Raw genomic sequence first — 27,500 nt, 5'->3', positions numbered from 1 at the left:
ATGTTCCATCACAGCACAGCTCTCCAAGATGGCCGCCCCTGAGGGGAAGTCAGGGCCTTCTGAGCAGGGTGTGAAAATGATCTATTGGTCCGACAGGCGACATGTAGGAGTCCCAGGTATTTAAAAAGCATAGTTATTCTCAGCTAGATAGACATTAGGCCCAGTGTTTTGGGAGATCCCTGCCTGGTGTTAACAGTAGAGTTGGTAAGGCAAGAGGGGGTGACACTCTGGTGTAGGGTCAGAGGTCAAAGCTAGCAGGAACATATTAGAACACAGTCTCACCATGTGTGAATGGGAGAGAGACTATGCACAGGCGATTGAATAAAGAATGATGAATGCTACATAGAATTATTCAGAACGCCATATACTGTAGAATGTTGGAAGTTCTAAAAACAACATCTGTAAAGGATGATAGGCTATGCTCTAATTCTACACTGTAGAATGCTATGAAACACTGAACATAAAATGCTAATGGATGCTATAAGGGTATATAATGGTGAATACAGAACACTACATACTGTAGAATGGTATACAGAACGATATATAGAAACGGAGGAAAACAATGTGGAATTGAAAATACTATGGAACATGTATGCAATTAAGAATGTTGAATAGAATGACCAGTTATTGAGAACATAATCAACTGCTAGGTTTACACTTGATAACTCATTATACGTAAATATTTCACACACACACACACACACAAACACACACACTTCTGTTACTCTCCCCTCCATTCTACTCCCTTGCTATTTTTCATCTCTATTTTGGGAGGGAATTAGAGCAGCTGGAAATGCTGAAAATTTTGCAGGAGTGTATAGTACACACATACAGATTGAGTTTCCACACAGACATGTGTTGCATACATCAACCCATACACACACCAGTGATAATAGTGAATACTGGCATACCACGGGAAATATATTCACCTATTGTCACAACTACCTATTCTGACTATATTAGCTATGTAGAGAGAAAGACAGATTAAAAGAGAGACAGACAGACAGACAGACAGACAGACAGGGAGAGAGAGAGAGAGAGAGAGAGAGAGAGAGAGAGAGCGAGAGAGAGAGAGAGAGAGAGAGAGAGAGAGAGAGAGAGAGGAGGAGGAGTGAGAAAGAGAAAAGGCATACCTTCAAACATGAGAGATAGTTGCAACATTGTGTGTCTCCCTCTTTCATACCACTCAAAAACAGCTGAAATACACACCCCAAAGTCTGTTTGTTCTCTAGCCTGGTAGCCAATCTGTTTGTTCTCTAGCCTGGTAGCCAGTCTGTTTGTTCTCTAGCCTGGTAGCCAATCTGTTTGTTCTCTAGCCTGGTAGCCAGTCTGTTTGTTCTCTAGCCTGGTAGCCAGTCTGTTTGTTCTTTAGCCTGGTAGCCAGTCTGTTTGTTCTCTAGCCTGGTAGCCAATCTGTTTATTCTCTAGCCTGGTAGCCAATCTGTTTGTTCTCTAGCCTGGTAGCCAGTCTGTTTGTTCTCTAGCCTGGTAGCCAATCTGTTTGTTCTCTAGCCTGGTAGCCAATCTGTTTGTTCTCTACCCTGGTAGCCAGTCTGTTTGTTCTCTAGCCTGGTAGCCAGTCTGTTTGTTCTCTAGCCTGGTAGCCAGTCTGTTTGTTCTCTACCCTGGTAGCCAGTCTGTTTGTTCTCTAGCCTGGTAGACAGTCTGTTTGTTCTCTACCCTGGTAGCCAGTCTGTTTGTTCTCTAGCCTGGTAGCCAGTCTGTTTGTTCTCTAGCCTGGTAGCCAGTCTGTTTGTTCTCTACCCTGGTAGCCAGTCTGTTTGTTCTCTAGCCTGGTAGCCAGTCTGTTTGTTCTCTAGCCTGGTAGCCAGTCTGTTTGTTCTCTACCCTGGTAGCCAGTCTGTTTGTTCTCTAGCCTGGTAGCCAGTCTGTTTGTTCTCTAGCCTGGTAGCCAGTCTGTTTGTTCTCTAGCCTGGTAGCCAATCTGTTTGTTCTCTAGCCTGGTAGCCAATCTGTTTGTTCTTTAGCCTGGTAGCCAGTCTGTTTGTTCTCTAGCCTGGTAGCCAATCTGCTTGTTCTTTAGCCTGGTAGCCGGTCTGTTTGTTCTTCAGCCTGGTAGCCAGTCTGTTTGTTCTTCAGCCTGGTAGCCGGTCTGTTTGTTCTCTAGCCAGGTAGCCAGTCTGTTTGTTCTCTTGCCAGGTAGCCAGTCTGTTTAAGCACTAGCCTGGTAGCCAGTCTGTTTGTTCTTCAGCCTGGTAGCCAGTCTGTTTGTTCTCTAGCCAGGTAGCCAGTCTGTTTAAGCACTAGCCTGGTAGCCAGTCTGTTTGTTCTCTAGCCTGGTAGCCAGTATGTTTGTTCTCTTTGCAGGTAGCTAGTCTGTTTAAGCTCCCTAGTCGTTGCCATGCCAGACATGAAAACACAATGTAATAGTGTCTCCTGCACTCAAACCCTGTTAGGATCAATACTCATCCATCAACTAACACTTGGGTTTGTCACACTGATGACACACACGAACACACAAACACACACAGACGCCCGCACACACACACACACGCATGCTCGCACACACATGTAACAGTATAACTTTAGTCCGTCCCCTCGCCCCGACCGGGGAGTGAACCAGGGACCATCTGCACACACAGACAACAGTCACCCACGAAGCATCGTTACCCATCACTCCACAAAAGCCGTGGCCCTTGCAGAGCAAGGGGAACCACTACTTCAAGGTCTCAGAGCAAGTGACGTCACCGATTGAAATGCTATTAGCGCGCACCACCGCTAACTAGCTAGCCATTTCACATCGGTTCCACATGCTCAATGCCATCTGCTCCGATAAATATTCGCAAGATGCTTTGATACTACAAATCCCTCTACTGTTTATGAAATTAGAATTTACTTCTTAAACAAAAGCATCTGACACACAATGGCGTCCATGCTGATCCATGTATGTTCGAGTTGTGACACACAATGGTGTCTGATTCATAGAAGAGAAGACTTGTCTGGAGCTGGGATAAGAACCTAAATCAGCCTTTTCATTATCGCCTCTCCTTTTCTCTCTCTTTCTACAGCCTTTTATTTATCTCTCTCTTCCTCCATCCTCACTGCCGATCACACTCCCCCGGTTTATCACTGGAAGAACAGAGGAGCAGAGAGATGGTGGGAGCATGAAGAGGGGAGACAGTTTCCCTCAGGCTATTAAAAAGAGGAGAAAGAAAGAGATTCAAACCAAGAATATCAAGAAGAAAGAGGAAAGCAAGAAAGCGAGACAGGATTCTTCAGGGAGAAAGAGGAAGAGACAGCGAGAGGGAGCGAGAGAGAGCGAGAGAGAGAGAGATAGGTAGGTAGCAGGTAGAGAGAGAGGGGGGGGGAGAGGGAGAGAGAGAGGTAGCAGGGAGAGAGATAGATAGAGAGAGGTAGAGAGAGAGAGAGAGAGAGAGAGAGGGGAGAGAGATAGAGGGAGAGAGAGAGGTAGCAGGGAGAGAGATAGATAGAGGTAGAGAGAGAGAGAGAGAGAAAGAGAGAGAGAGAGAGAGAGAGAGAGCGAGCGAGAGAGGGAGGGAGGGAGGTAGAGAGAGAGGTAGAGAGAGAGAGTCCAGCTAGCCTTATTACACTCACCATTACCCAGACAGATGAGATATCAGTAACCTCTCACTGCTGCTACTTCTACTGCTGCTACTGTTGCTACTGCTGCAACTACTGCTGCTACTTCTACTGCTGCTACTGCTGCTACTTCTACTGCTGCTACTTCTACTGCTGCTACTTATACTGCTGCTACTGCTGCTCCTTCTACTGCTGCTACTTCTACTGCTGCTACTTCTACTGCTGCTGCTGCTACTGCTACTGCTGCTACTTCTACTGCTGCTACTTCTACTGCTGCTACTTCTACTGCTGCTGCTACTGCTACTGCTGCTACTTCTACTGCTGCTACTTCTACTGCTGCTGCTACTACTGCTGCTCCTTCTACTGCTGCTACTGTTGCTACTGCTGCTACTGCTGCTACTTCTACTGCTGCTGCTGCTCCTGCTACTGCTGCTACTTCTACTGTTGCTACTGCTGCTACTTCTACTGCTGCTACTGCTGCTACTGCTGCTACTTCTACTGCTGCTACGGCTGCTACCTACTACTACTGCTGCTGCTACTGCTACTGCTACTGCTGCTACTGCCTCACACTGACCCAAACACACTACCCATACCCAACAGCTGAGCTACTTACTGCCTCCCTGCCCAGGAGTCACTAACCCACCAATCACTGACCCCAACACTACTACCGCCCACTACCCCACCAATCACACAGCCCCCGAAGCCAACCATTTCTCCCATCAAGTTCAGCAGATACAAATGAGAAAACATTCTGAAATGGAAAACAGAAATCATTATTCTAACTGGAGAAGTCATTGGACAACCGTTTTTGAGCCTACAGCACCATGACAGTGGACACACCCATTGGGTCAGATGAACCCCTCCCCTTTGGCTCACCTTGTTGTAAACGCCCCAGGACAGCTCTGTCTCGATCACCATGACGACGATGCCAAACATTCCAAAGATGAGTGCGTAGTCGCTCAGCCTCTTCCTCTTTTCGAACAGCGCCCTCCGGTGGCCCAGTTTATAACCAATGTTCTGGTTCTTACGTTTAGAACTAGAAGCCTTGGAGCAGCTCCCCCTCGGCCCTGCAGCCCCAACACCTCCTACACCTCCCTGACTGCTCCCCCCTACCCCCCCCCCTGTTCCCCCTGCACTGCTTAAACCTCCCCTACTCCCCACCAAGGCGTGGTTCTGATGGTATATTGACATCTGATTGGAGGATGAGTCGGTGATATCATAACCTCTCGCGTACGGCGAGTCCTCTTTTGATGAGATCACTATCTCTGGAGGATTCTGGGTTGGTTGATTGGAGGATGGCAAGGATGAGGAAGTGGGTGGAGCCTCTCTGTCCCGGTCCCGCCCTCCAATGGCAGTTGTGCCGGTAACAGGTGCTGCCCCGCCCTCTTTGGTGTCGCTGCCGCTGTCTGATTCGATGAGGTTGCGTCTGGAGGCGCTGAGGCGACTGAGAGGTTTCATCACGCCGCCTGTGTATTTACAGGAGCTCATGGCGATCTCTGTGAACGGGTTGCTGTCTCTCCGATGGACCAGCGGGCTGGCCTGGCGGTGCTTACATCCCCTCTCTCTATCCCTGTCCCTCTCTCTATCCCTGTCCCTCTCTCTCTCCATGGAAGGGGAGTGTGAGGAGTAAAAGAGGGCGTTGTAGACTGGGGAGTTGTCTCCACTCAGGCTGTGCTGGGAACCCAGGCACGAGGACAGAGGGGTGCTGGTGGGGTGAAGGGCATTGGGGAGGGGGGGCAGGGGTTGACCCCCCACTGAGGACAGAGGCAGTTTGGGGAGGGAGGCCTTGGGCATGTTAGGTGTAGTGGGGGACCCATTCAGCCGGTCCAGACTGGATCCCCCCCTGTGGTTGGAGTGGTTTGATCCCGGGTAGTTGCCGGTCATGGAGGAGTGGGAGATTCCACTCAGAGGGAGGGGGAACCGCGGGTCCTCGTCCTCACTGCCTCCCAGGAGAGTCAAGCTCAGAGAGGGAGGGGGCTCCATGGTGGGGGCCGGAGGGCGACAGGCCGCTCTCTACCTAACGGAGAGACAGAGGGAGGAAAAGGAGAGAGAAAAATGGAAAGAGAAGTACAGAAGAAACATTAGAATTAGAAGAGAGATGGGGTTTAATTATGAAACAATGGAGAGAGGAAGGAAGAGAGAGATGGAGGAAGGGAGGCGTGGAAGAGAGGGAGCACATGATGGATGAAAAGTTCAGATAGGATAGACTATAGCAAATTATCTGGACGTGTACAAGGCAAATCCGATCATTAGTGAAAAATGATTATTTTCAAAGTATTGACTTTATTGAGCACAGTTGAATACTGGTCCCCTAGAATGCATGCTTCTGTCAAATCTGTGTTTATATGTGTCCTATAGCTTACATGGCAAGGATCTTTCAATTCACTTTTATTCATTCTTAAACTACCTTCCTAAAATCTCCCAAATTATCTCACACCCAGACACCATGCATTCTTTGTCTTTCTCTCCCCAAAACCCCCTCTCTCTCTCTCTTCCTCCTCCTACCTTCTCTTCCCCTTCTCTGTCCCCGAGGTCAGTCGTGTTGAATCACTGGCTGGATGAAAATAGACCCCCACACTTTTTCTTTTTCATGTTGTCACGGCCATTCCATCATCTTTTGCTCCCCTTCTTCTAGGTGCGAGACCAGCGACAGGTCCTCACAGGAGACGGAGCGCTTTGATTTCTCCCAAATAATTCACTGGTTCCCTTCCTTCCCTCTGTGCTCGATGATTCCTTCCCTCAATTCGCCGTTGTAACATCAATCAGTCTTTATCTCCGTCAGTCCATGGATCAATGAATTGATATCACGAATATCGAATATTTCAAATGTCCTTAAAAATGAAAGAACTGAATAATCTTTCATGATTATATTATGAACCTACTGTTGATATGAAAATCTCCGTCAGCATTCTCACCATATAAAATAACTGAATCGCTAGACTACTCGACATTTACATGCAAACATGCTATGCTAAACGGAGAAAGGTAGCCTATAAATGACAAATATGATTTTCTATGCAACTCTTCCTTTACCTCACTCACTCATTCTATCGCTCACACTGTCTCTCCGAATATGTTTCTCTCAACTTCACTCTCTCTCGCTTGCTCTCGCTCTCTGCCTTCCCTCCCTGTAATTCTCATTGGACAGTCACTGGGTAATTATGAAGACAAGAAAAACTACCAACACATTTTTATCACGACATCCAGACGTTTTTTTCCGTTGAACCCCATAATAATAAATATAATATAAATTATATTACGCTAGTATGGATCATGATCACATAGGCTAATATTACTACTAGTTTATCTAATGCAACTGTTACATTTGCTCACAGTTCTCCGGGAAACTGTGTCATATAGCCTACATCCTCTCTGACAGCGTGCGGAATTCATTCGTTCTTGGGAGTTGCCAACACACAACTGATTTATTGTATTTATTATTCAGCAGCTCGAGCATGGGTGAACACGTTTTTTTTTTTTTTTTTTACAAAAACAAGTTTTATTTTCTAATATATAAATATATATTTTTTACAATAAACAAAGGCATACACAGACAAGAACAATAGACAAGTCTTATTTTGACGGGCAGAATTAGACAGCTACAGGTGAAAACCAAAAGGCTTTTCGACCTTTAAGCTAATGTCAACTAACGCTGTCAAATTAAGATAGTCCTAATTGAATGCTGGAAAACGGGTCATTGCTCGACAACAATTCATTGTTCACTAGTGAACAAAGACAACAAAGAGAGCTCAATAGTCAAGAGAGTGGGAGATATAGAGGGGTGCGCCTCTGCTAAGTGGGCTGGCGGATGAGGCCGCCGGCCGCATCCGGTAAGTTTCCTGCGGTCTCTGATTGTGGTCACTTAGGCAACTGGAGTCTACCTTCTCGTGGGGTAAATTGTCCGTGGTCAGTCCGATATAAGACATCGCAATCAGGATGAGGGAAATTAAGGTGCTGAGTTTGCAGAGCGACACCGGAGTCTTAGAGACGCGTAATAATAGGCCTATTCCCAATCAGAGTTTGACCGAGGAGCGGCTGTTAGCCCACCTATCTGATAGCCAGTGGTGGAAAAAGTACCCAATTGTCATTCTTGAGGTAAAGTAAGGAAATCCTCATAGAAAATTACTCAATGAAAATCAACTTGAGTAAAAGTCTAAAAGTATTCGGTTTTAAATATACTTAAGTAGTATCAAAGTAAATGCAATTGCTAAAATATACAAAAAGTAAAAGTACAAATAATTTCTAATTCTTTATATTAAGCAAACCAGGCAGCACAGTTTGATTTACTGATAGCCAGCAGCACACTCCAACACTCAGACATAATTTACATATGAAGCATTTGTGTTTAGTGAGTCCGCCAGATCAGAGGCAGTAGGGATGACCAGGGATGTTCTCTTGGTAAGTGCATAAATTGGACCATTTTCCTGTCCTGCTAAGCATTTCAAATGTAATAAGTACTTTTGGGTATCAGGGTAAATGAATGGAGTAAAAAGTACATTATTCTCTTCAGGAATGTAGTAAAGTAAAAGTACAAAATATAAATAGTAAAGTACAAAATATAAATAGTAAAGTACAGATGCAAAAAAAAAACGACTTAAGTAACTATAGTATTTTCACTTCAATACTTTACACCACTGCTGAGAGCCTACATCAAGAGTCTTAATAAGCCACACAGGCCTATAGTGCATGATGCTTATGATAGGGCTATAGTGCATGATGCTTATGATAGGGCTATAGTGCATGATGCTTATGATAGGCCTATAGTGCATGATGCTTATGATAGGCCTATAGTGCATGATGCTTATGATAGGCCTATAGTGCATGATGCTTATGATAGGCCTATAGTGCATGATGCTTATGATAGGCCTATAGTGCATGATGCTTATGATAGGGCTATAGTGCATGATGCTTATGATAGGGCTATAGTGCATGATGCTTATGATAGGGCTATAGTGCTTGATGCTTATGATAGGGCTATAGTGCATGATGCTTATGATAGGGCTATAGTGCATGATGCTTATGATAGGGCTATAGTGCATGATGCTTATGATAGGGCTATAGTGCATGATGCTTATGATAGGGCTATAGTGCATGATGCTTATGATAGGGCTATAGTGCTTGATGCTTATGATAGGGCTATAGTGCATGATGCTTATGATAGGGCTATAGTGCATGATGCTTATGATAGGGCTATAGTGCATGATGCTTATGATAGGCCTATAGTGCATGATGCTTATGATAGGGCTATAGTGCATGATGCTTATGATAGGGCTATAGTGCATGATGCTTATGATAGGCCTATAGTGCATGATGCTTATGATAGGGCTATAGTGCATGATGCTTATGATAGGGCTATAGTGCATGATGCTTATGATAGGCCTATAGTGCATGATGCTTATGATAGGCCTATAGTGCATGATGCTTATGATAGGGCTATAGTGCATGATGCTTATGATAGGCCTATAGTGCATGATGCTTATGATAGGCCTATAGTGCATGATGCTTATGATAGGGCTATAGTGCATGATGCTTATGATAGGCCTATAGTGCATGATGCTTATGATAGGGCTATAGTGCATGATGCTTATGATAGGGCTATAGTGCATGATGCTTATGATAGGCCTATAGTGCATGATGCTTATGATAGGGCTATAGTGCATGATGCTTATGATAGGGCTATAGTGCATGATGCTTATGATAGGGCTATAGTGCATGATGCTTATGATAGGGCTATAGTGCATGATGCTTATGATAGGCCTATAGTGCATGATGCTTATGATAGGGCTATAGTGCATGATGCTTATGATAGGCCTATAGTGCATGATGCTTATGATAGGGCTATAGTGCATGATGCTTATGATAGGGCTATAGTGCATGATGCTTATGATAGGGCTATAGTGCATGATGCTTATGATAGGGCTATAGTGCATGATGCTTATGATAGGGCTATAGTGCATGATGCTTATGATAGGCCTATAGTGCATGATGCTTATGATAGGGCTATAGTGCATGATGCTTATGATAGGGCTATAGTGCTTGATGCTTATGATAGGGCTATAGTGCATGATGCTTATGATAGGGCTATAGTGCATGATGCTTATGATAGGGATATAGTGCATGATGCTTATGATAGGGCTATAGTGCATGATGCTTATGATAGGGCTATAGTGCATGATGCTTATGATAGGCCTATAGTGCATGATGCTTATGATAGAGCTATAGTGCATGATGCTTATGATAGGGCTATAGTGCATGATGCTTATGATAGGGCTATAGTGCATGATGCTTATGATAGGGCTATAGTGCTTGATGCTTATGATAGGGCTATAGTGCATGATGCTTATGATAGGGCTATAGTGCATGATGCTTATGATAGGGCTATAGTGCATGATGCTTATGATAGGCCTATAGTGCATGATGCTTATGATAGGGCTATAGTGCATGATGCTTATGATAGGCCTATAGTGCATGATGCTTATGATAGGGCTATAGTGCATGATGCTTATGATAGGGCTATAGTGCTTGATGCTTATGATAGGGCTATAGTGCATGATGCTTATGATAGGGCTATAGTGCATGATGCTTATGATAGGGATATAGTGCATGATGCTTATGATAGGGCTATAGTGCATGATGCTTATGATAGGGCTATAGTGCATGATGCTTATGATAGGCCTATAGTGCATGATGCTTATGATAGAGCTATAGTGCATGATGCTTATGATAGGGCTATAGTGCATGATGCTTATGATAGGGCTATAGTGCATGATGCTTATGATAGGGCTATAGTGCTTGATGCTTATGATAGGGCTATAGTGCATGATGCTTATGATAGGGCTATAGTGCATGATGCTTATGATAGGGCTATAGCCTCCTAGCCTATCATCAGATTGCAGGTCCATTTATATGCAAAAACAATAAGCACTAATATAAATGTTACTAGATTGAGCCATGCTTATAGGCTGATAGGATAGTATATGGTGTTACAGCCTAGTTCTTCCTCCACATAGTCTACCTCAACCAGCCTTAGGACTTTTGATGTCATAACATATTATCTAAGTAATGATCTTATTTTCAACCATGAGCCTATGATTATGCACAGTGTAGGGGGCTATACACACTCTCATGCGTTTTCCATATTGTGCTTTTTCTTAATAGAATATTAAGCCTATGCGCTCTAACCGGATGAGTGAATAACGCGCGCGTGGAATTGTGTTGTGTAGGAGAAGATTATGAAATGTGACAGCACCTTTTCTCCCTGTAGCCTAATAATCTTCTTTGCGATTAGGGAATATTGCAGATAGTAAAGCGCATCATGTCGTCTAGGGTACGATTCCAACGGATTTCTAAATTATTACGGCACCTGCCAAATGTCAACTCTCCTTCCCTGTATCACAGCCAGTGCCTCATCGCCGACCGACCGTAGTCATGGTAATGGAAAGATGGGGGCAAAACTTCCAGACCTTAACAGTGAACTGAACAGTCATGATAATATTAAATGGCAGTTTGTAGACAGGCAGAGAGGTATGGAGAAAGAGAGCAGATGTCACTAAATTCACAGCTTGATAAAGAGAGAGAGAGAGAGAGAGAGGAGAGGGGAAGAGGAGGAGGGAAAGTGCAGGAGTGTGGAGGAGTGAGGATGCTCTGTGGTCAGAGCGACAGGTCACCGCGGGAGAGTGGCGGGTCCAGCGATCGCGCAACCAAAATAAAAACCCCGGGGAAATGTTAAGGGTCACCGGGAGAGAGAGACATCCCAGGAAGAAGACAGTGACGTCAAGGGACACCGCTGTCCATACAACTTTACCAGACAGACAGAGAGAGAGACAAACTAGACGGAGGCAATCAGTGGTCAGAGGGAGAGGGCAGGCCCAGAAGGAGAGGGCTGGCCCAGAAGGAGAGGGCTGGCCCAGAAGGAGAGGGCAGGCTCAGAAGGAGAGGGCTGGCCCAGAAGGAGAGGGCAGGCCCAGAAGGAGAGGGCAGGCTCAGAAGGAGAGGGCTGGCCCAGAAGGAGAGGGCAGGCCCAGAAGGAGAGGGCTGGCCCAGAAGGAGAGGGCAGGCCCAGAAGGAGAGGGCTGGCCCAGAAGGAGAGGGCAGGCCCAGAAGGAGAGGGCAGGCTCAGAAGGAGAGGGCAGGCCCAGAAGGAGAGGGCTGGCCCAGAGAGAGGTGGGGAGAGGTGAGTGATCAAGAGAGAAATTGGGAAAGACAGAAAGATGGAGGGGGATACCTATGCCCCCCATACAGGTTAGGGGCCTGCAAGAAAGATGGAGAGATTGGTGTAAAGACCTCGAGAAAAAGTGATTTGGGTGCTTTGTATTGGAAAGGTTAAGCCACACCTCTGAAGCATATGTCAGACATGGTGTGAAACAGATGTGACAGAGGAATAATACAACACATGGAGCAATAATGGTTGGAAAGGCAGTTGCTATGCCAACCCCACAGTATACAGATTCATTATCCCCCATCTCTGTCTATAAAAGCGTGTGCAAAGCAACACAGCGTTGTTGTGTTGTAAGGACAGTAAATTACATACGGATTTAGCTACGAAACAGAGAAAGGGGGAGATAGACAGAAGGGAGAGAGAGATCAGCCCATCCATGGATCCGATCGGCCATAAAACACACACACACATTCGTTCACTCTCCCTCTGTCTCTTTCATTCCTACAATCTCCATCTCTCATAGTCCCCTTAACCGTTACAAGGGTGATGAGAGGCACTAGTACTCCCCAAACACACACACAAGCACACAGTGTTGTTTGTACAAGGCCTGTTCAAGTGCATCCTCCCTTCTTTCCTTCCTTCTAACCTTGTCACAGGCCTTAACAACTAATCCTGAATGATCATGTTCATGGTCCAGCTCCTTTGACTAAGTCGTCACAACGAACAAACAGTGGCACTGAGCAGATGGCCACAGATCACATGTGAACTGATGAGATTTGATTTGATTTGAACTGATGTGAAGTATAGGACCTCCTCAATAAAGCACTAGACAGGGCACTAGACAGGGCCTCAGTCCATCAGACAGTCAGTAATAGCTGAGCTCCACAGCTTCCATCATATCCTAATGGTTGTGATTGCATTAGTGGCCTGAGAGCTGTGTGGGCTCACCCAGGGCTTCATACTAATCACGGTATGCAGATGGATACAGCCACAGCCCAGCGTTCTGTTCTCTATCTGATAGCCTAATCAAGTAGAACAGAGAGAGAGAGAAGGAGGAGAGAACAGAGACAGTGAAATGATAGAGAAAATATAAAGAGAGGGAGAGAGAGAGAAATAGAGGTAGGGAAAATATAGAGAAGGATGAGAGTGAGAGCGGGAGAGAATGGAGGGAGAGAGCTCTCCGTAATGTGTTCCTGCTCCCATCTAAGTGGAGAGACAGCAGCGCAGAACATCTTGCCTTTTAATGAAAGGACACTACATGTAACACACACACACACACACACACACACACACACACACACACACACACACACACACACACACACACACACACACACACACTAAAGGCCCTTCCATTCTCATACTGCGTTTTGAGCTAGGTGTCATAGCGTCAGTGAACAGGGAGACACAGCCACAGCTATTTGACAGTATGTCAGTAGTGAATATAGTCCAATTCCCAATGATTTAGTGAATGAATTGATACAGTGACTATGCCAGTCAGAGAAGTCTTCTCTATTGCCAAACGTTGTCAACAGACTCATCACCCGTTTGAGTATCTGTTTCTTTATTCTTCCAGGTTTTTAAATCAACACTGATTATTTCTCCCAAAGCAGCTGAATATATTTTCCATGTCCAGTTTGTTCTCGCTACTTGCTGACACAAGCCCACTAATGCAGCTATGATGCAGCCTCACCATGTGCTGCCTGTGTTTGCAGTTTTTATTGTCCCGTGGAAAAGTACAGTGAAATGCCTTTCTTGGTCTTTCCCAACAATGTAGTCATCAATATCAGTAGTACCCTAACAAATACATATAAACTCAAGTAGAACAAAAACACACGAGAAATAGAAATAAGAACAAGAGGAAGTAAGTAAGCGATATACACTGAGTATACAAAACATTAAGAACACCTGCTCTTTCCATGACATAGACTGACCAGGTGAATCCAGGTGAAAGTTATGATCCCTTATTGATGTCACTTGTTAAATCCACTTCAATCAGTGTAGATGAAGGGGAGGAGACAGGTCAAAAAATATATTTTTAGACCTTGAGACAATTGAGACATGAATTGTGTATGTGTGACATTCAGAGGGCAAGACAAAAGATGGAAGTGCCTTTGAACAGGGTATGAGGTTTTTTGAAGTTGAGGTGCCATTGCCATGATCTGTTGGGGATGTCACATCAGAAGAGTCAGTGTGTCTGTCACTAATGCTACTTGGAAGTGTTTGAGGAGTTCAGAGGCTAACTAGTGTTTTGCAGTGTCAGCGTGAGACAGGAGGAGAGTGTGTGAGCGTACACGGGGGTGGAGTGTGTGTGTGTGTATCTGAAAGGGTGTTACATATTCTTACTTAGTCAGCTGTCTGCAACCTTTCGGCTAAGTGACACTGACATATTCTCTCTCATCTACAAACACACACACACACACACTCTCTTTCTCATCCTCTTATTTTTCCTACAAAGTGATCCCTCTCTCATGCTCTTCACCACTGTAGCCATGACTACCACACACACTTTTCTCCTCTCTTATTGTTTGCTATTCTTTCCCTTATTCCTTCTCTCATTTATTTCCATCTGAGTACATTGATAAGCCATTCAGTCTGAACTAGTATTTCTCTCATTAGTCACACCTTCCTCCCCTCTAAAGGTGACTGATTGGATTGGAGAGACTGATTGACAGAATAAATCCAACTGACAGGTCAAGAGATTGTGGTAGAAGTATATTATATATAACTTTTTAACAAGCGCACATAGGCTCGACACAGGTGGTCAGGAAACACACACACACACACACACACACACACACACACACACACACACACACACACACACACACACACACACACACACACACACACACACACACACACACACACACACACACACACACACACACACACACACACACACAGAGAGAGATAGAGAGCAGACAGACTCACCAACAGAGCACTTTTATAATTGTTTTATGAGTTATTGGAAGCGAAAAATAGATGTATAATGAATTCAAATCAAACCAAATAGTGCTTCATAACACGGCTTAATCTAGTTTACTGATGTAAAACGCAGAAAACACTGTCAAGGTACTCATAAGACAAGTCTCTCACAGTTTCTGTCTGTTTCTAACAGGTTCTTAAGCATGACTAACAGGTCACCTGGGACTGATGCATACTGACACACACACACACACCCCCTGGGCCTGTATTCGGTGATAAGGCTCCATCTGGTGGTGAGTGATGGCACTGCAGATCTCTCTTCTGGTCAGACTTTCCACAGACCAGGCCTGACATTCAGTTCACACAGCTCCCCAGACCTAGCCTGACATTCAGTTTGCACAGCTCCCCAGGCCTGACATTCAGTTCACACAGCTCCCTGGACCTAGCCTGACAACATTCAGTTCACACAGCTCCCCAGGCCTGACAACATTCAGTTCACACAGCTCCCCAGGCCTGACAACATTCAGTTCACACAGCTCCCCAGACCTAACCTGACAACATTCAGTTCACACAGCTCCCCAGACCTAGCCTGACATTCAGTTCACACAGCTCCCCAGACCTAACCTGACAACATTCAGGTCACACAGCTCCCCAGGCCTGACATTCAGTTCACACAGCTCCCCAGACCTAGCCTGACATTCAGTTCACACAGCTCCCCAGACCTAGCCTGACATTCAGTTCACACAGCTCCCCAGGCCTGACAACATTCAGTTCACACAGCTCCCCAGACCTAGCCTGACAACATTCAGTTCACACAGCTCCCCAGACCTAGCCTGACAACATTCAGTTCACACAGCTCCCCAGGCCTGACAACATTCAGTTCACACAGCTCCCCAGACCTAACCTGACCTGTCACACACAGGCCTGACATTCAGTTCACACAGCTCCCCAGACCTAACCTGACAACATTCAGGTCACACAGCTCCTGGCCTGACATTCAGTTCACACAGCTCCCCAGACCTAGCCTGACATTCAGTTCACACAGCTCCCCAGACCTAGCCTGACAACATTCAGTTCACACAGCTCCCCAGACCTGACATTCAGTTCACACAGCTCCCCAGACCTAGCCTGACAACATTCAGTTCACACAGCTCCCCAGACCTGACATTCAGTTCACACAGCTCCCCAGACCTGACATTCAGTTCACACAGCTCCCCAGACCTAGCCTGACAACATTCAGTTCACACAACTCCCCCAGGCCTGACAACATTTAGATATTTTCTGTAGGGGCATCAAAGCACCTTCAAAATCTGAGGGGGCACAAAGTACTTGAGGATTCCTGAGGGGTGGGGTCTGGAGGGGGGCTAGGTCAGCGTATGGAAGTTGGATAATGTTTTATACACCTGAAACAGCTTTTTCCTGCAACCTAGAGCCATACTCATGATTCATTCTATGTACAAAAATATACATAATTGCATATCTAATCATACCTCGAGAAGTCGGTATCCTTCTGACTGGTGGTTATTGTTTTTAAGAAACTAAATATGCTTCTCTGCATCTCTGCTAAAAGATTGAAAGGAATGTCTTACTCAGTTCATTTAGTCATTGTTTGCTTTTCTAAAGTCTATCAATCTTGCCAGCAGGCATGTCAGCTAAATACACACACCAGCTACTCTAACTTGAACAGCCTGAAATGGCTTCTTAGTAGCTAGTTATGGGGTTGGGAACCTATCTCAGCTAAAGCCAACTTCATAAAATTGCTAAGTGGCATTACAGAGAAACAAAACTTTAACAAATCTGGAGGGGGCATGACGTCTCTGGTCACACACAGCACCCCGGGCCTAGCCTGGCAATATTCAGTTCACACAGCACCCCGGGCCTAGCCTGGCACCTCACACAGCACCCCGGGCCTAGCCTGACAATATTCAGTTCACACAGCACCCCGGGCCTAGCCTGGCAATATTCAGTTCACACAGCACCCCCTCACAGCACCCCGGGCCTAGCCTGGCAATATTCAGTTCACACAGCACCCCAGGCTAGCCTGGCCTAGCCTGGCAATATTCAGTTCACACAGCTTCCCGGGCCTAGCCTGGCAATATTCAGTTCACACAGCTCCCCGGGCCTAGCCTGGCATTATTCAGTTCACACAGCACCCCGGGCCTAGCCTGGCAATATTCAGTTCAGCCAGAGCTCTTCTGGTCACTCACAGCACCCCGGGCCTAGACAATATTCAGTTCACACAGCACCCCGGGCCTAGCCTGGCAATATTCAGTTCACACAGCACCCCAGGCCTAGCCTGGCCTAGCCTGGCCTACAATATTCAGTTCACACAGCACCCCAGGCCTAGCTCTTCAGCCAGACTCACAGCACCCCGGGCCTAGCCTGGCAATACTCACACAGCACCCACAGGGCCTAGCCTGGCAATATTCAGTTCACACAGCTCCCCGGGCCTAGCCTGGCATATTCAGTTCACACAGCACCCCGGGCCTAGCCTGGCAATATTCAGTTCACACAGTTCACACAGCCCCAGGCCTAGCCTGGCATTAGTTCAGCCAGACTCACAGCACCCCGGGCCTAGCCTGGCAATATTCAGTTCACACAGCACCCCAGGCCTAGCCTGGCATTACTCACACAGCTCCCCGGGCCTAGCCTGGCACCCAGCGGGCCTAGCCTGGCAATATTATTCAGCCAGAGCTCTTCTGGTCACTCACAGCAGCACCACACAGGCCTAGCCTGGCATTAGTTCACACAGCACCCCAGGCCTAGCCTGGTTCAGCCAGACTCACAGCACCCCGGGCCTAGCCTGGCAATATTCAGTTCACACAACTTCCCGGGCCTAGCCTGGCAATATTCAGTTCACACAGCACCCCGTGCCTAGCCTGGCAATATTCAGTTCACACAGCTCCCCGGGCCTAGCCTGGCATTATTCAGTTCACACAGCACCCCGGGCCTAGCCTGGCAATATTCAGTTCAGCCAGAGCTCTTCTGGTCACTCACAGCACCCCGGGCCTAGCCTGACAATATTCAGTTCACACAGCACCCCGGGCCTAGCCTGGCAATATTCAGTTCACACAGCACCCCAGGCCTAGCCTGGCATTATTCAGTTCAGCCAGACTCACAGCACCCCGGGCCTAGCCTGGCAATATTCAGTTCACACAGCACCCCAGGCCTAGCCTGGCATTATTCAGTTCACACAGCTCCCCGGGCCTAGCCTGGCATTATTCAGTTCACACAGCACCCCGGGCCTAGCCTGGCAATATTCAGTTCAGCCAGAGCTCTTCTGGTCACTCACAGCACCCCGGGCCTAGCCTGACAATATTCAGTTCACACAGCACCCCGGGCCTAGCCTGGCAATATTCAGTTCACACAGCACCCCAGGCCTAGCCTGGCATTATTCAGTTCAGCCAGACTCACAGCACCCCGGGCCTAGCCTGGCAATATTCAGTTCACACAGCACCCCAGGCCTAGCCTGGCATTATTCAGTTCAGCCAGACTCACAGCACCCCGGGCCTAGCCTGGCAATATTCAGTTCACACAGCTTCCCGGGCCTAGCCTGGCAATATTCAGTTCACACAGCACCCCGGGCCTAGCCTGGCAATATTCAGTTCACACAGCTCCCCGGGCCTAGCCTGGCATTATTCAGTTCACACAGCACCCCGGGCCTAGCCTGGCAATATTCAGTTCAGCCAGAGCTCTTCTGGTCACTCACAGCACCCCGGGCCTAGCCTGACAATATTCAGTTCACACAGCACCCCGGGCCTAGCCTGGCAATATTCAGTTCACACAGCACCCCAGGCCTAGCCTGGCATTATTCAGTTCAGCCAGACTCACAGCACCCCGGGCCTAGCCTGGCAATATTCAGTTCACACAGCACCCCAGGCCTAGCCTGGCATTATTCAGTTCACACAGCTCCCCGGGCCTAGCCTGGCATTATTCAGTTCACACAGCACCCCGGGCCTAGCCTGGCAATATTCAGTTCAGCCAGAGCTCTTCTGGTCACTCACAGCACCCCGGGCCTAGCCTGACAATATTCAGTTCACACAGCACCCCGGGCCTAGCCTGGCAATATTCAGTTCACACAGCACCCCAGGCCTAGCCTGGCATTATTCAGTTCAGCCAGACTCACAGCACCCCGGGCCTAGCCTGGCAATATTCAGTTCACACAGCACCCCAGGCCTAGCCTGGCATTATTCAGTTCAGCCAGACTCACAGCACCCCGGGCCTAGCCTGGCAATATTCAGTTCACACAGCTTCCCGGGCCTAGCCTGGCAATATTCAGTTCACACAGCACCCCGGGCCTAGCCTGGCAATATTCAGTTCACACAGCTCCCCGGGCCTAGCCTGGCATTATTCAGTTCACACAGCACCCCGGGCCTAGCCTGGCAATATTCAGTTCAGCCAGAGCTCTTCTGGTCACTCACAGCACCCCGGGCCTAGCCTGGCAATATTCAGTTCAGCCAGACTCACAGCACCCCGGGCCTAGCCTGGCAATATTCAGTTCAGCCAGACTCACAGCACCCCGGGCCTGGCAATATTCAGTTCAGCCAGACTCACAGCACCCCGGGCCTAGCCTGGCAATATTCAGTTCAGCCAGAGCTCTTCTGGTCACTCACAGCACCCCGGGCCTAGCCTGGCAATATTCAGTTCAGCCAGAGCTCTTCTGGTCACTCACAGCTCCCCAGGCCTAGCCTGGCAAAACTTAGCTGTCAGAGAATATCAACAAGACAGACACTGATGTAACGTGCCCTCACAGTCCAACTGAGGGACAGAATAACAGGTCAACACACACAGCACATATTCCATTCACTGCATCAGTGTTGAAGATCAACCCTCCACCAGACATCCTCTTTTATAACACACACGCCTCTATGGATTCCATCGCTTAAATGACCAATTACCCCTTTCTGCACAAGAGACAAACAAGACTGAAGAAACACACAAACATTCAAGTGTGTTGACTGTAGTGTTTATACTTGGCTAACAGTCTATATTCACAGTTATGAGACAAGACTGAAGAAACACACAAACATTCTCAAGTGTGTTGACTGTAGTGTTTATACTTGGCTAACAGTCTATATTCACGGTTATGAGACAAGACTGAAGAAACACACAAACATTCTCAAGTGTGTTGACTGTAGTGTTTATACTTGGCTAACAGTCTATATTCACGGTTAGGAGACAAGACGGTTATGAAGAAACACACAAACATTCTCAAGTGTGTTGACTGTAGTGTTTATACTTGGCTAACAGTCTATATTCACGGTTAGGAGACAAGACTGAAGAAACACACAAACATTCTCAAGTGTGTTGACTGTAGTGTTTATACTTGGCTAACAGTCTATATTCACGGTTATGAGACAAGACTGAAGAAACACACAAACATTCTCAAGTGTGTTGACTGTAGTGTTTATACTTGGCTAACAGTCTATATTCACGGTTAGTGTGTTGGAGGGCTTTAGTATACATTTAAAAAAAGACAAACACACATTTCAGCTTTTACAAAGCCGGTCTTTATAATCACTTAAAACTTGACAGAATTTCCATACATAATAAAACAAAATGCTTTCTGTCATCCACTTGATAAAACGTTTCAAAAAAATAGTCAATAGAAAATCAATTTTAGGCATGACTTACAAAATATATACATAATATATACATATACATACACACACAGAGATATATACATACCCTACACAAACATTGTTATTGCATATACATCTGTGTATTTATGTATTTGTATGTACATGATGTATATATTGCTTCACCCTTGAATGTATTTGATCAGACTGAACTAAAACATAAAAACAAACCAGTCTTTCTCGCTGTCCACATAAAACGAGCCGGCCACATTCTGGCCACGCTAGGAAGGACAAGAGTGCAAAGCCTTTCTTCTCTTTTTTTTTATCACAACTACGAGTAATCACTTATCCTAACCTGAACTTTGACCCCACCCTAACATGAATCCTAAAATGAGAACAAGTAGCTGATTTACTTGTTCTCAGCAGTTCTCAACGTCACCGTTGTCCTTTCTGACGTGGCCCTCGAGTGGCAACACCAAAAACCTCAAGAACAATAGCGATACACACCACATAGGACACAACAATAACAGAATAATTATGATCTAGGCTAGTTAGTCATCAAATCTATGTTACAGTCGAGAGTTATGGGATGGACCAGGCTGTGACCTGTAGACGTAGCCATAGCATTAACAACAGTGTAAAGGGGTGGGTTCCTAGGTCGGGGAGTAGCTAAACGTTACAAGGCTGGTTTATATATATATATATATATAAAGTGTGATCACTACTATCCATGCTCAGGCTGATAAGTACAGATTAAACTAGTCATGCGTGATTGAATGGCTGGCTGGCGAGTAGGACAGGGTCAGGTGTAGGGTGTCTGAACTAGAGAGACAGGGAGGGTTTGTCCTGTATGTAAATGTGAGGATAGAGTGTCCTGGGGCTACTGTTACAGTGGAGCAGTAGTGCATGCTATGCAGCTCTGAATGTCACCACATCACAGTCATCATGCTTACTATCCCCCTATTCTCCCCTCTCTTTCTATATTCTGTTGCTCTTGTGTAGCAGTAGCAACCCCTTCTCTCTCCATCTCTCTTGCTGCTGTCTGACCCTCACCCCTTGGGCTGGCCTGTTATCCCCTTCCCTCCCTCCATCTCAGTATCTCTGTCCTTTCCAATCTGTCTGACCTCTACCCCTTCTTTCCAGTACTTTCTGCTAGCTCCTCTGTCCTCTCCTCCCTTCCCCCCCTGTCCTCCAGGCTCATGTCCTTCTATCTCTAGCCAACCCTCCCTTCTCCCTCCTTTCTACATGGCCTGTGTGTACGCACTACTACCCCACTGGCTGCTGTTATAGTCAGTGGTTGTACTTCCATAGCTATTGTTGTTGTTGTATCCCTGGTTGCTATTAGCAACACTTCCTGCCCCTTGGCCATCGGAGGCCGCCGCTTCGTCAAAGCTCTTCTCCTCCAATGGCTTGCCAATCCAGGCACCGTAGCCATGGCTACCGAGCGCATCGAAGAACTGCTGCTTGGCGACCTGGAAGGACATGGCGGCCATCTTGGCTTGGGCGTAAGACGGGAGAGCCAGCAGGTCCTGGCGCCCGCACTGTTGGCATAACGACCGGAATTGACGGAAGATGTTGGACTTGGAGACCCGCGACACGTCCAGTTTGGGGCTAGAGGGAAGACAAACAGGGTTTAGGAATACACAGAAGCTATTGCGCTGGGATTGAAACATTTTCAAAATGTTTTTCATATGAATTAAATGCCACTACTCGATATGGAGTATAAATAGTGATTGCTATTCTACTGAAATGGGGCCCTGTGTAGCCCAGGTTAACCACCTGGTGCTGCTATCTGGATGAGGGTGGATGAGGTCTGAGGGTCTGGTTCTAGTTGTGGTGCGGGGTGCGTACCCGTCCAGTTTGCCCTTGGTCCCATCCAGCACCTCCACAGTGATGTGGTCTGGCTGGCTCCAGTTCACGCTGGACTCCTTGGTCTTCCCTGTGTGACGCGTCGAGTCATACACACTCACCCTGCCCACCTGAAGGGAGACAGAGATGGAGTGATGGAGAAGGGAGATGAAGAGTGTGTTCAATTACAGGCATTTCACTATACCCGCAATAACAGGTATAATTTGAAATTAGACTAAATAAATCCTTTCAGATGAATCGACCATTTTAAACAGAGCGGAACGAAATGTTTGTGTCTGCGTTAATGGCTATGCTGGAAGCTTGGAGTGGCTGTTTGTGTACTGTGTGTGTGTGTGTGTGTGTGTGTGTGTGTGTGTGTGTGTGTGTGTGTGTGTGTGTGTGTGTGTGTGTGTGTGTGTGTGTGTGTGTATCTCGGGGTGGTTGAGTGTATTTCTGTATGTGTACTGTGTGTGTGTACCTCGGGGTGGTTGAGTGTATTTCTGTGTGTGTACCTCAGGGTGGTTGAGTGTATTTCTGTATGTGTACTGTGTGTGTGTACCTCGGGGTGGTTGAGTGTATTTCTGTATGTGTACTGTGTGTGTACCTCGAGGTGGTTGAGTGTATTTCTGTATGTGTACTGTGTGTGTGTACCTCGGGGTGGTTGAGTGTATTTCTGTATGTGTACTGTGTGTGTACCTCGAGGTGGTTGAGTGTATTTCTGTATGTGTACTGTGTGTGTACCTCGGGGTGGTTGAGTGCGTTTCTGTATGTGTACTGTGTGTGTGTACCTCGGGGTAGTTGAGTGTGTACTGTGCTTATACCTCGGGGTGGTTGCGTGTGTTTCTGTACGTGTGTACCTCAGGGTGGTTGAGTGTTTCTGTACATGTACCTCGGGGTGGTTGAGTGTTTCTGTACGTGTACCTCGGGGTGGTTGAGTGTGTAGGGAGCAGGTAGACTCTTGGAGAAGGCTTCGCCGTCTCTGGCCAATCGGCAGCAGACAGCACGTGTCAGGTGGCCATGGCTGTACAGGTAGCCTGGAGGGACAAATATAAGAGACAAGGACAGGGAAAACAAAACAGAAGATAGAGAGGAAGGGGTACGAGAGGAGGGGGGCGAGACAGAGGGGGGCAGAGAGAGTGACAGGGAAAGAAAAAGGGAGAGAAAGAGAATGACAGAAGAGTGTGTGAGTCAGTGTATTTCCATGTTAACAAGGATGATCACATCATAGAGTACTCTGACAAGGAGAGGTGAGTAAAGAGATGGATGTCTGAGGGGTTCAGGGGTCTGGGGGGATAGTTAGCTGGTCATGACTCCTACAGTATAAGGACAGGGACTGTCTGGGGGGATAGTTAGCTGGTCATGACTCCTACAGTATAAGGACAGGGACTGTCTGGGGGGATAGTTAGCTGGTCATGACTCCTACAGTATAAGGACAGGGAGGGACTGGTCATGACTCCTACAGTATAAGGACAGGGATAGTTAGCTGGTCATGACTCCTACAGTATAAGGACAGAGTCAGCCAGGGACTGTCTGGGGGGATAGTTAGCTGGTCATGACTCCTACAGTATAAGGACAGGGACTGTCTGGGGGGATAGTTAGCTGGTCATGACTCCTACAGTATAAGGACAGGGACTGTCTGGGGGGATAGTTAGCTGGTCATGACTCCTACAGTATAAGGACAGGGACTGTCTGGGGGGATAGTTAGCTGGTCATGACTTCTACAGTATAAGGACAGAGTCAGCCAGGGACTGTCTGGGGGGATAGTTAGCTGGTCATGACTCCTACAGTATAAGGACAGGGACTGTCTGGGGGGATAGTTAGCTGGTCATGACTCCTACAGTATAAGGACAGAGTCAGCCAGGGACTGTCTGGGGGGATAGTTAGCTGGTCATGACTCCTACAGTATAAGGACAGGGACTGTCTGGGGGGATAGTTAGCTGGTCATGACTCCTACAGTATAAGGACAGGGACTGTCTGGGTGGATAGTTAGCTGGTCATGACTCCTACAGTATAAGGACAGGGACTGTCTGGGGGGATAGTTAGCTGGTCATGACTCCTACAGTATAAGGACAGGGACTGTCTGGGTGGATAGTTAGCTGGTCATGACTCCTACAGTATAAGGACAGGGACTGTCTGGGTGGATAGTTAGCTGGTCATGACTCCTACAGTATAAGGAAAGGGACTGTCTGGGTGGATAGTTAGCTGGTCATGACTCCTACAGTATAAGGACAGGGACTGTCTGGGTGGATAGTTAGCTGGTCATGACTCCTACAGTATAAGGACAGGGACTGTCTGGGTGGATAGTTAGCTGGTCATGACTCCTACAGTATAAGGAAAGGGACTGTCTGGGTGGATAGTTAGCTGGTCATGACTCCTACAGTATAAGGACAGGGACTGTCTGGGTGGATAGTTAGCTGGTCATGACTCCTACAGTATAAGGACAGAGTCAGCCAGGGACTGTCTGGGGGGATAGTTAGCTGGTCATGACTCCTACAGTATAAGGACAGAGTCAGCCAGGGACTGTCTGGGGGGATAGTTAGCTGGTCATGACTCCTACAGTATAAGGACAGAGTCAGCCAGGGACTGTCTGGGTGGATAGTTAGCTGGTCATGACTCCTACAGTATAAGGTCATGACTCCTATAGTATAAGGACAGGGACTGTCTGGGGGGATAGTTAGCTGGTCATGACTCCTACAGTATAAGGACAGGGACTGTCTGGGTGGATAGTTAGCTGGTCATGACTCCTACAGTATAAGGACAGAGTCAGCCAGGGACTGTCTGGGGGGATAGTTAGCTGGTCATGACTCCTACAGTATAAGGACAGAGTCAGCCAGGGACTGTCTGGGGGGATAGTTAGCTGGTCATGACTCCTACAGTATAAGGGCAGAGTCAGCCAGGGACTGTCTGGGTGGATAGTTAGCTGGTCATGACTCCTACAGTATAAGGACAGAGTCAGCCAGGGACTGTCTGGGGGGATAGTTAGCTGGTCATGACTCCTACAGTATAAGGACAGAGTCAGCCAGGGACTGTCTGGGGGGATAGTTAGCTGGTCATGACTCCTACAGTATAAGGACAGGGACTGTCTGGGTGGATAGTTAGCTGGTCATGACTCCTACAGTATAAGGACAGAGTCAGCCAGGGACTGTCTGGGGGGATAGTTAGCTGGTCATGACTCCTACAGTATAAGGACAGAGTCAGCCAGGGACTGTCTGGGGGGATAGTTAGCTGGTCATGACTCCTACAGTATAAGGACAGAGTCAGCCAGGGACTGTCTGGGTGGATAGTTAGCTGGTCATGACTCCTACAGTATAAGGACAGAGTCAGCCAGGGACTGTCTGGGGGGATAGTTAGCTGGTCATGACTCCTACAGTATAAGGACAGAGTCAGCCAGGGACTGTCTGGGTGGATAGTTAGCTGGTCATGATTCCTACAGTATAAGGACAGGGACTGTCTGGGGGGATAGTTAGCTGGTCATGACTCCTACAGTATAAGGACAGGGACTGTCTGGGTGGATAGTTAGCTGGTCATGACTCCTACAGTATAAGGACAGAGTCAGCCAGGGACTGTCTGGGGGGATAGTTAGCTGGTCATGACTCCTACAGTATAAGGACAGAGTCAGCCAGGGAAGGTCACAGGGACTGTCTGGGTGGATAGTTAGCTGGTCATGACTCCTACAGTATAAGGACAGAGTCAGCCAGGGACTGTCTGGGGGGATAGTTAGCTGGTCATGACTCCTACAGTATAAGGACAGGGACTGTCTGGGGGGATAGTTAGCTGGTCATGACTCCTACAGTATAAGGACAGGGACTGTCTGGGGGGATAGTTAGCTGGTCATGATTCCTACAGTATAAGGACAGGGACTGTCTGGGTGGATAGTTAGCTGGTCATGATTCCTACAGTATACAGGACAGGGACTGTCTGGGGGATAGTTAGCTGGTCATGATTCCTACAGTATAAGGACAGAGTCAGCCAGGGACTGTCTGGGTGGATAGTTAGCTGGTCATGACTCCTACAGTATAAGGACAGAGTCAGATTCCTACCAGGGACTGTCTGGGTGGATAGTTAGCTGGTCATGACTCCTACAGTATAAGGACAGGGACTGTCTGGGTGGATAGTTAGCTGGTCATGACTCCTACAGTATAAGGAAGGACAGGGACTGTCTGGGTGGATAGTTAGCTGGTCATGATTCCTACAGTATAAGGACAGGGACTGTCTGGGGGGATAGTTAGCTGGTCATGACTCCTACAGTATAAGGACAGAGTCAGCCAGGGACTGTCTGGGGGATAGTTAGCTGGTCATGACTCCTACAGTATAAGGACAGAGTCAGCCAGGGACTGTCTGGGTGGATAGTTAGCTGGTCATGACTCCTACAGTATAAGGACAGGGACTGTCTGGGGGGATAGTTAGCTGGTCATGACTCCTACAGTATAAGGACAGGGACTGTCTGGGTGGATAGTTAGCTGGTCATGACTCCTACAGTATAAGGACAGGGACTGTCTGGGGGGATAGTTAGCTGGTCATGACTCCTACAGTATACAGAGACAGGGACTGTCTGGGTGGCTAGTTAGCTGGTCATGACTCCTACAGTATACAGAGACAGGGACTGTCTGGGGGGATAGTTAGCTGGTCATGACTCCTACAGTATAAGGACAGAGTCAGCCAGGGACTGTCTGGGTGGCTAGTTAGCTGGTCATGATTCCTACAGTATAAGGACAGGGACTGTCTGGGTGGATAGTTAGCTGGTCATGATTCCTACAGTATAAGGACAGGGACTGTCTGGGTGGCTAGTTAGCTGGTCATGACTCCTACAGTATAAGGACAGGGACTGTCTGGGTGGATAGTTAGCTGGTCATGACTCCTACAGTATAGGACAGAGTCAGCCAGGGACTGTCTGGGTGGATAGTTAGCTGGTCATGATTCCTACAGTATAAGGACAGGGACTGTCTGGGTGGATAGTTAGCTGGTCATGACTCCTACAGTATAAGGACAGGGACTGTCTGGGGGGGATAGTTAGCTGGTCATGATTCCTACAGTATAAGGACAGGGACTGTCTGGGGGGATAGTTAGCTGGTCATGACTCCTACAGTATAAGGACAGAGTCAGCCAGGGACTGTCTGGGTGGCTAGTTAGCTGGTCATGACTCCTACAGTATAAGGACAGAGTCAGCCAGGGACTGTCTGGGTGGATAGTTAGCTGGTCATGACTCCTACAGTATAAGGACAGGGACTGTCTGGGGGGATAGTTAGCTGGTCATGACTCCTACAGTATAAGGACAGGGACTGTCTGGGGGGATAGTTAGCTGGTCATGACTCCTACAGTATAAGGACAGAGTCAGCCAGGGACTGTCTGGGGGGATAGTTAGCTGGTCATGACTCCTACAGTATAAGGACAGGGACTGTCTGGGTGGATAGTTAGCTGGTCATGAC

General features: G+C 47.4%; 2 protein-coding genes across 5 annotated transcripts in view; both read right to left on the bottom strand.

The window, feature by feature from the left end:
- Nucleotides 1–6,603, bottom strand: part of LOC139405732 (small conductance calcium-activated potassium channel protein 2-like) — a 129,321-nt gene extending 122,718 nt beyond the window's left edge. Inside the window, exons 1-2 of the mRNA XM_071148157.1 lie at nucleotides 6,067–6,603; nucleotides 4,438–5,578 (exon numbers count right to left, since the gene is read on the bottom strand). Of these exons, the coding sequence (XP_071004258.1) occupies nucleotides 4,438–5,544 (1,107 nt within the window). The 5' untranslated portion in view covers nucleotides 5,545–5,578; nucleotides 6,067–6,603. The remainder of the gene's footprint in view (nucleotides 1–4,437; nucleotides 5,579–6,066) is intronic.
- Nucleotides 6,604–20,134: 13,531 nt separating this feature from the next.
- The window catches only part of LOC139388283 (double-stranded RNA-specific adenosine deaminase-like), a 23,039-nt gene continuing 15,673 nt past the window's right edge, over nucleotides 20,135–27,500 (bottom strand). For 2 of the 4 annotated variants that reach the window (XM_071134861.1, XM_071134869.1), the window contains exons 14-16: nucleotides 22,996–23,108; nucleotides 22,006–22,205; nucleotides 20,135–21,837 (exon numbers count right to left, since the gene is read on the bottom strand). In XM_071134861.1, coding sequence (XP_070990962.1) covers nucleotides 21,468–21,837; nucleotides 22,006–22,205; nucleotides 22,996–23,108 — 683 coding nt within the window. In that variant the 3' untranslated portion in view covers nucleotides 20,135–21,467. The remainder of the gene's footprint in view (nucleotides 21,838–22,005; nucleotides 22,206–22,995; nucleotides 23,109–27,500) is intronic. The other 2 variants (XM_071134878.1, XM_071134887.1) reach the window with 1 other exon arrangement.

Source organism: Oncorhynchus clarkii, chromosome 3, assembly GCF_045791955.1.
Source record: "Oncorhynchus clarkii lewisi isolate Uvic-CL-2024 chromosome 3, UVic_Ocla_1.0, whole genome shotgun sequence".
NCBI lineage: Eukaryota > Metazoa > Chordata > Actinopteri > Salmoniformes > Salmonidae > Oncorhynchus > Oncorhynchus clarkii.
The sequence above is the reverse complement of the archived record's forward strand: the minus strand, read 5'-3'. Positions and strand labels throughout refer to the sequence as shown.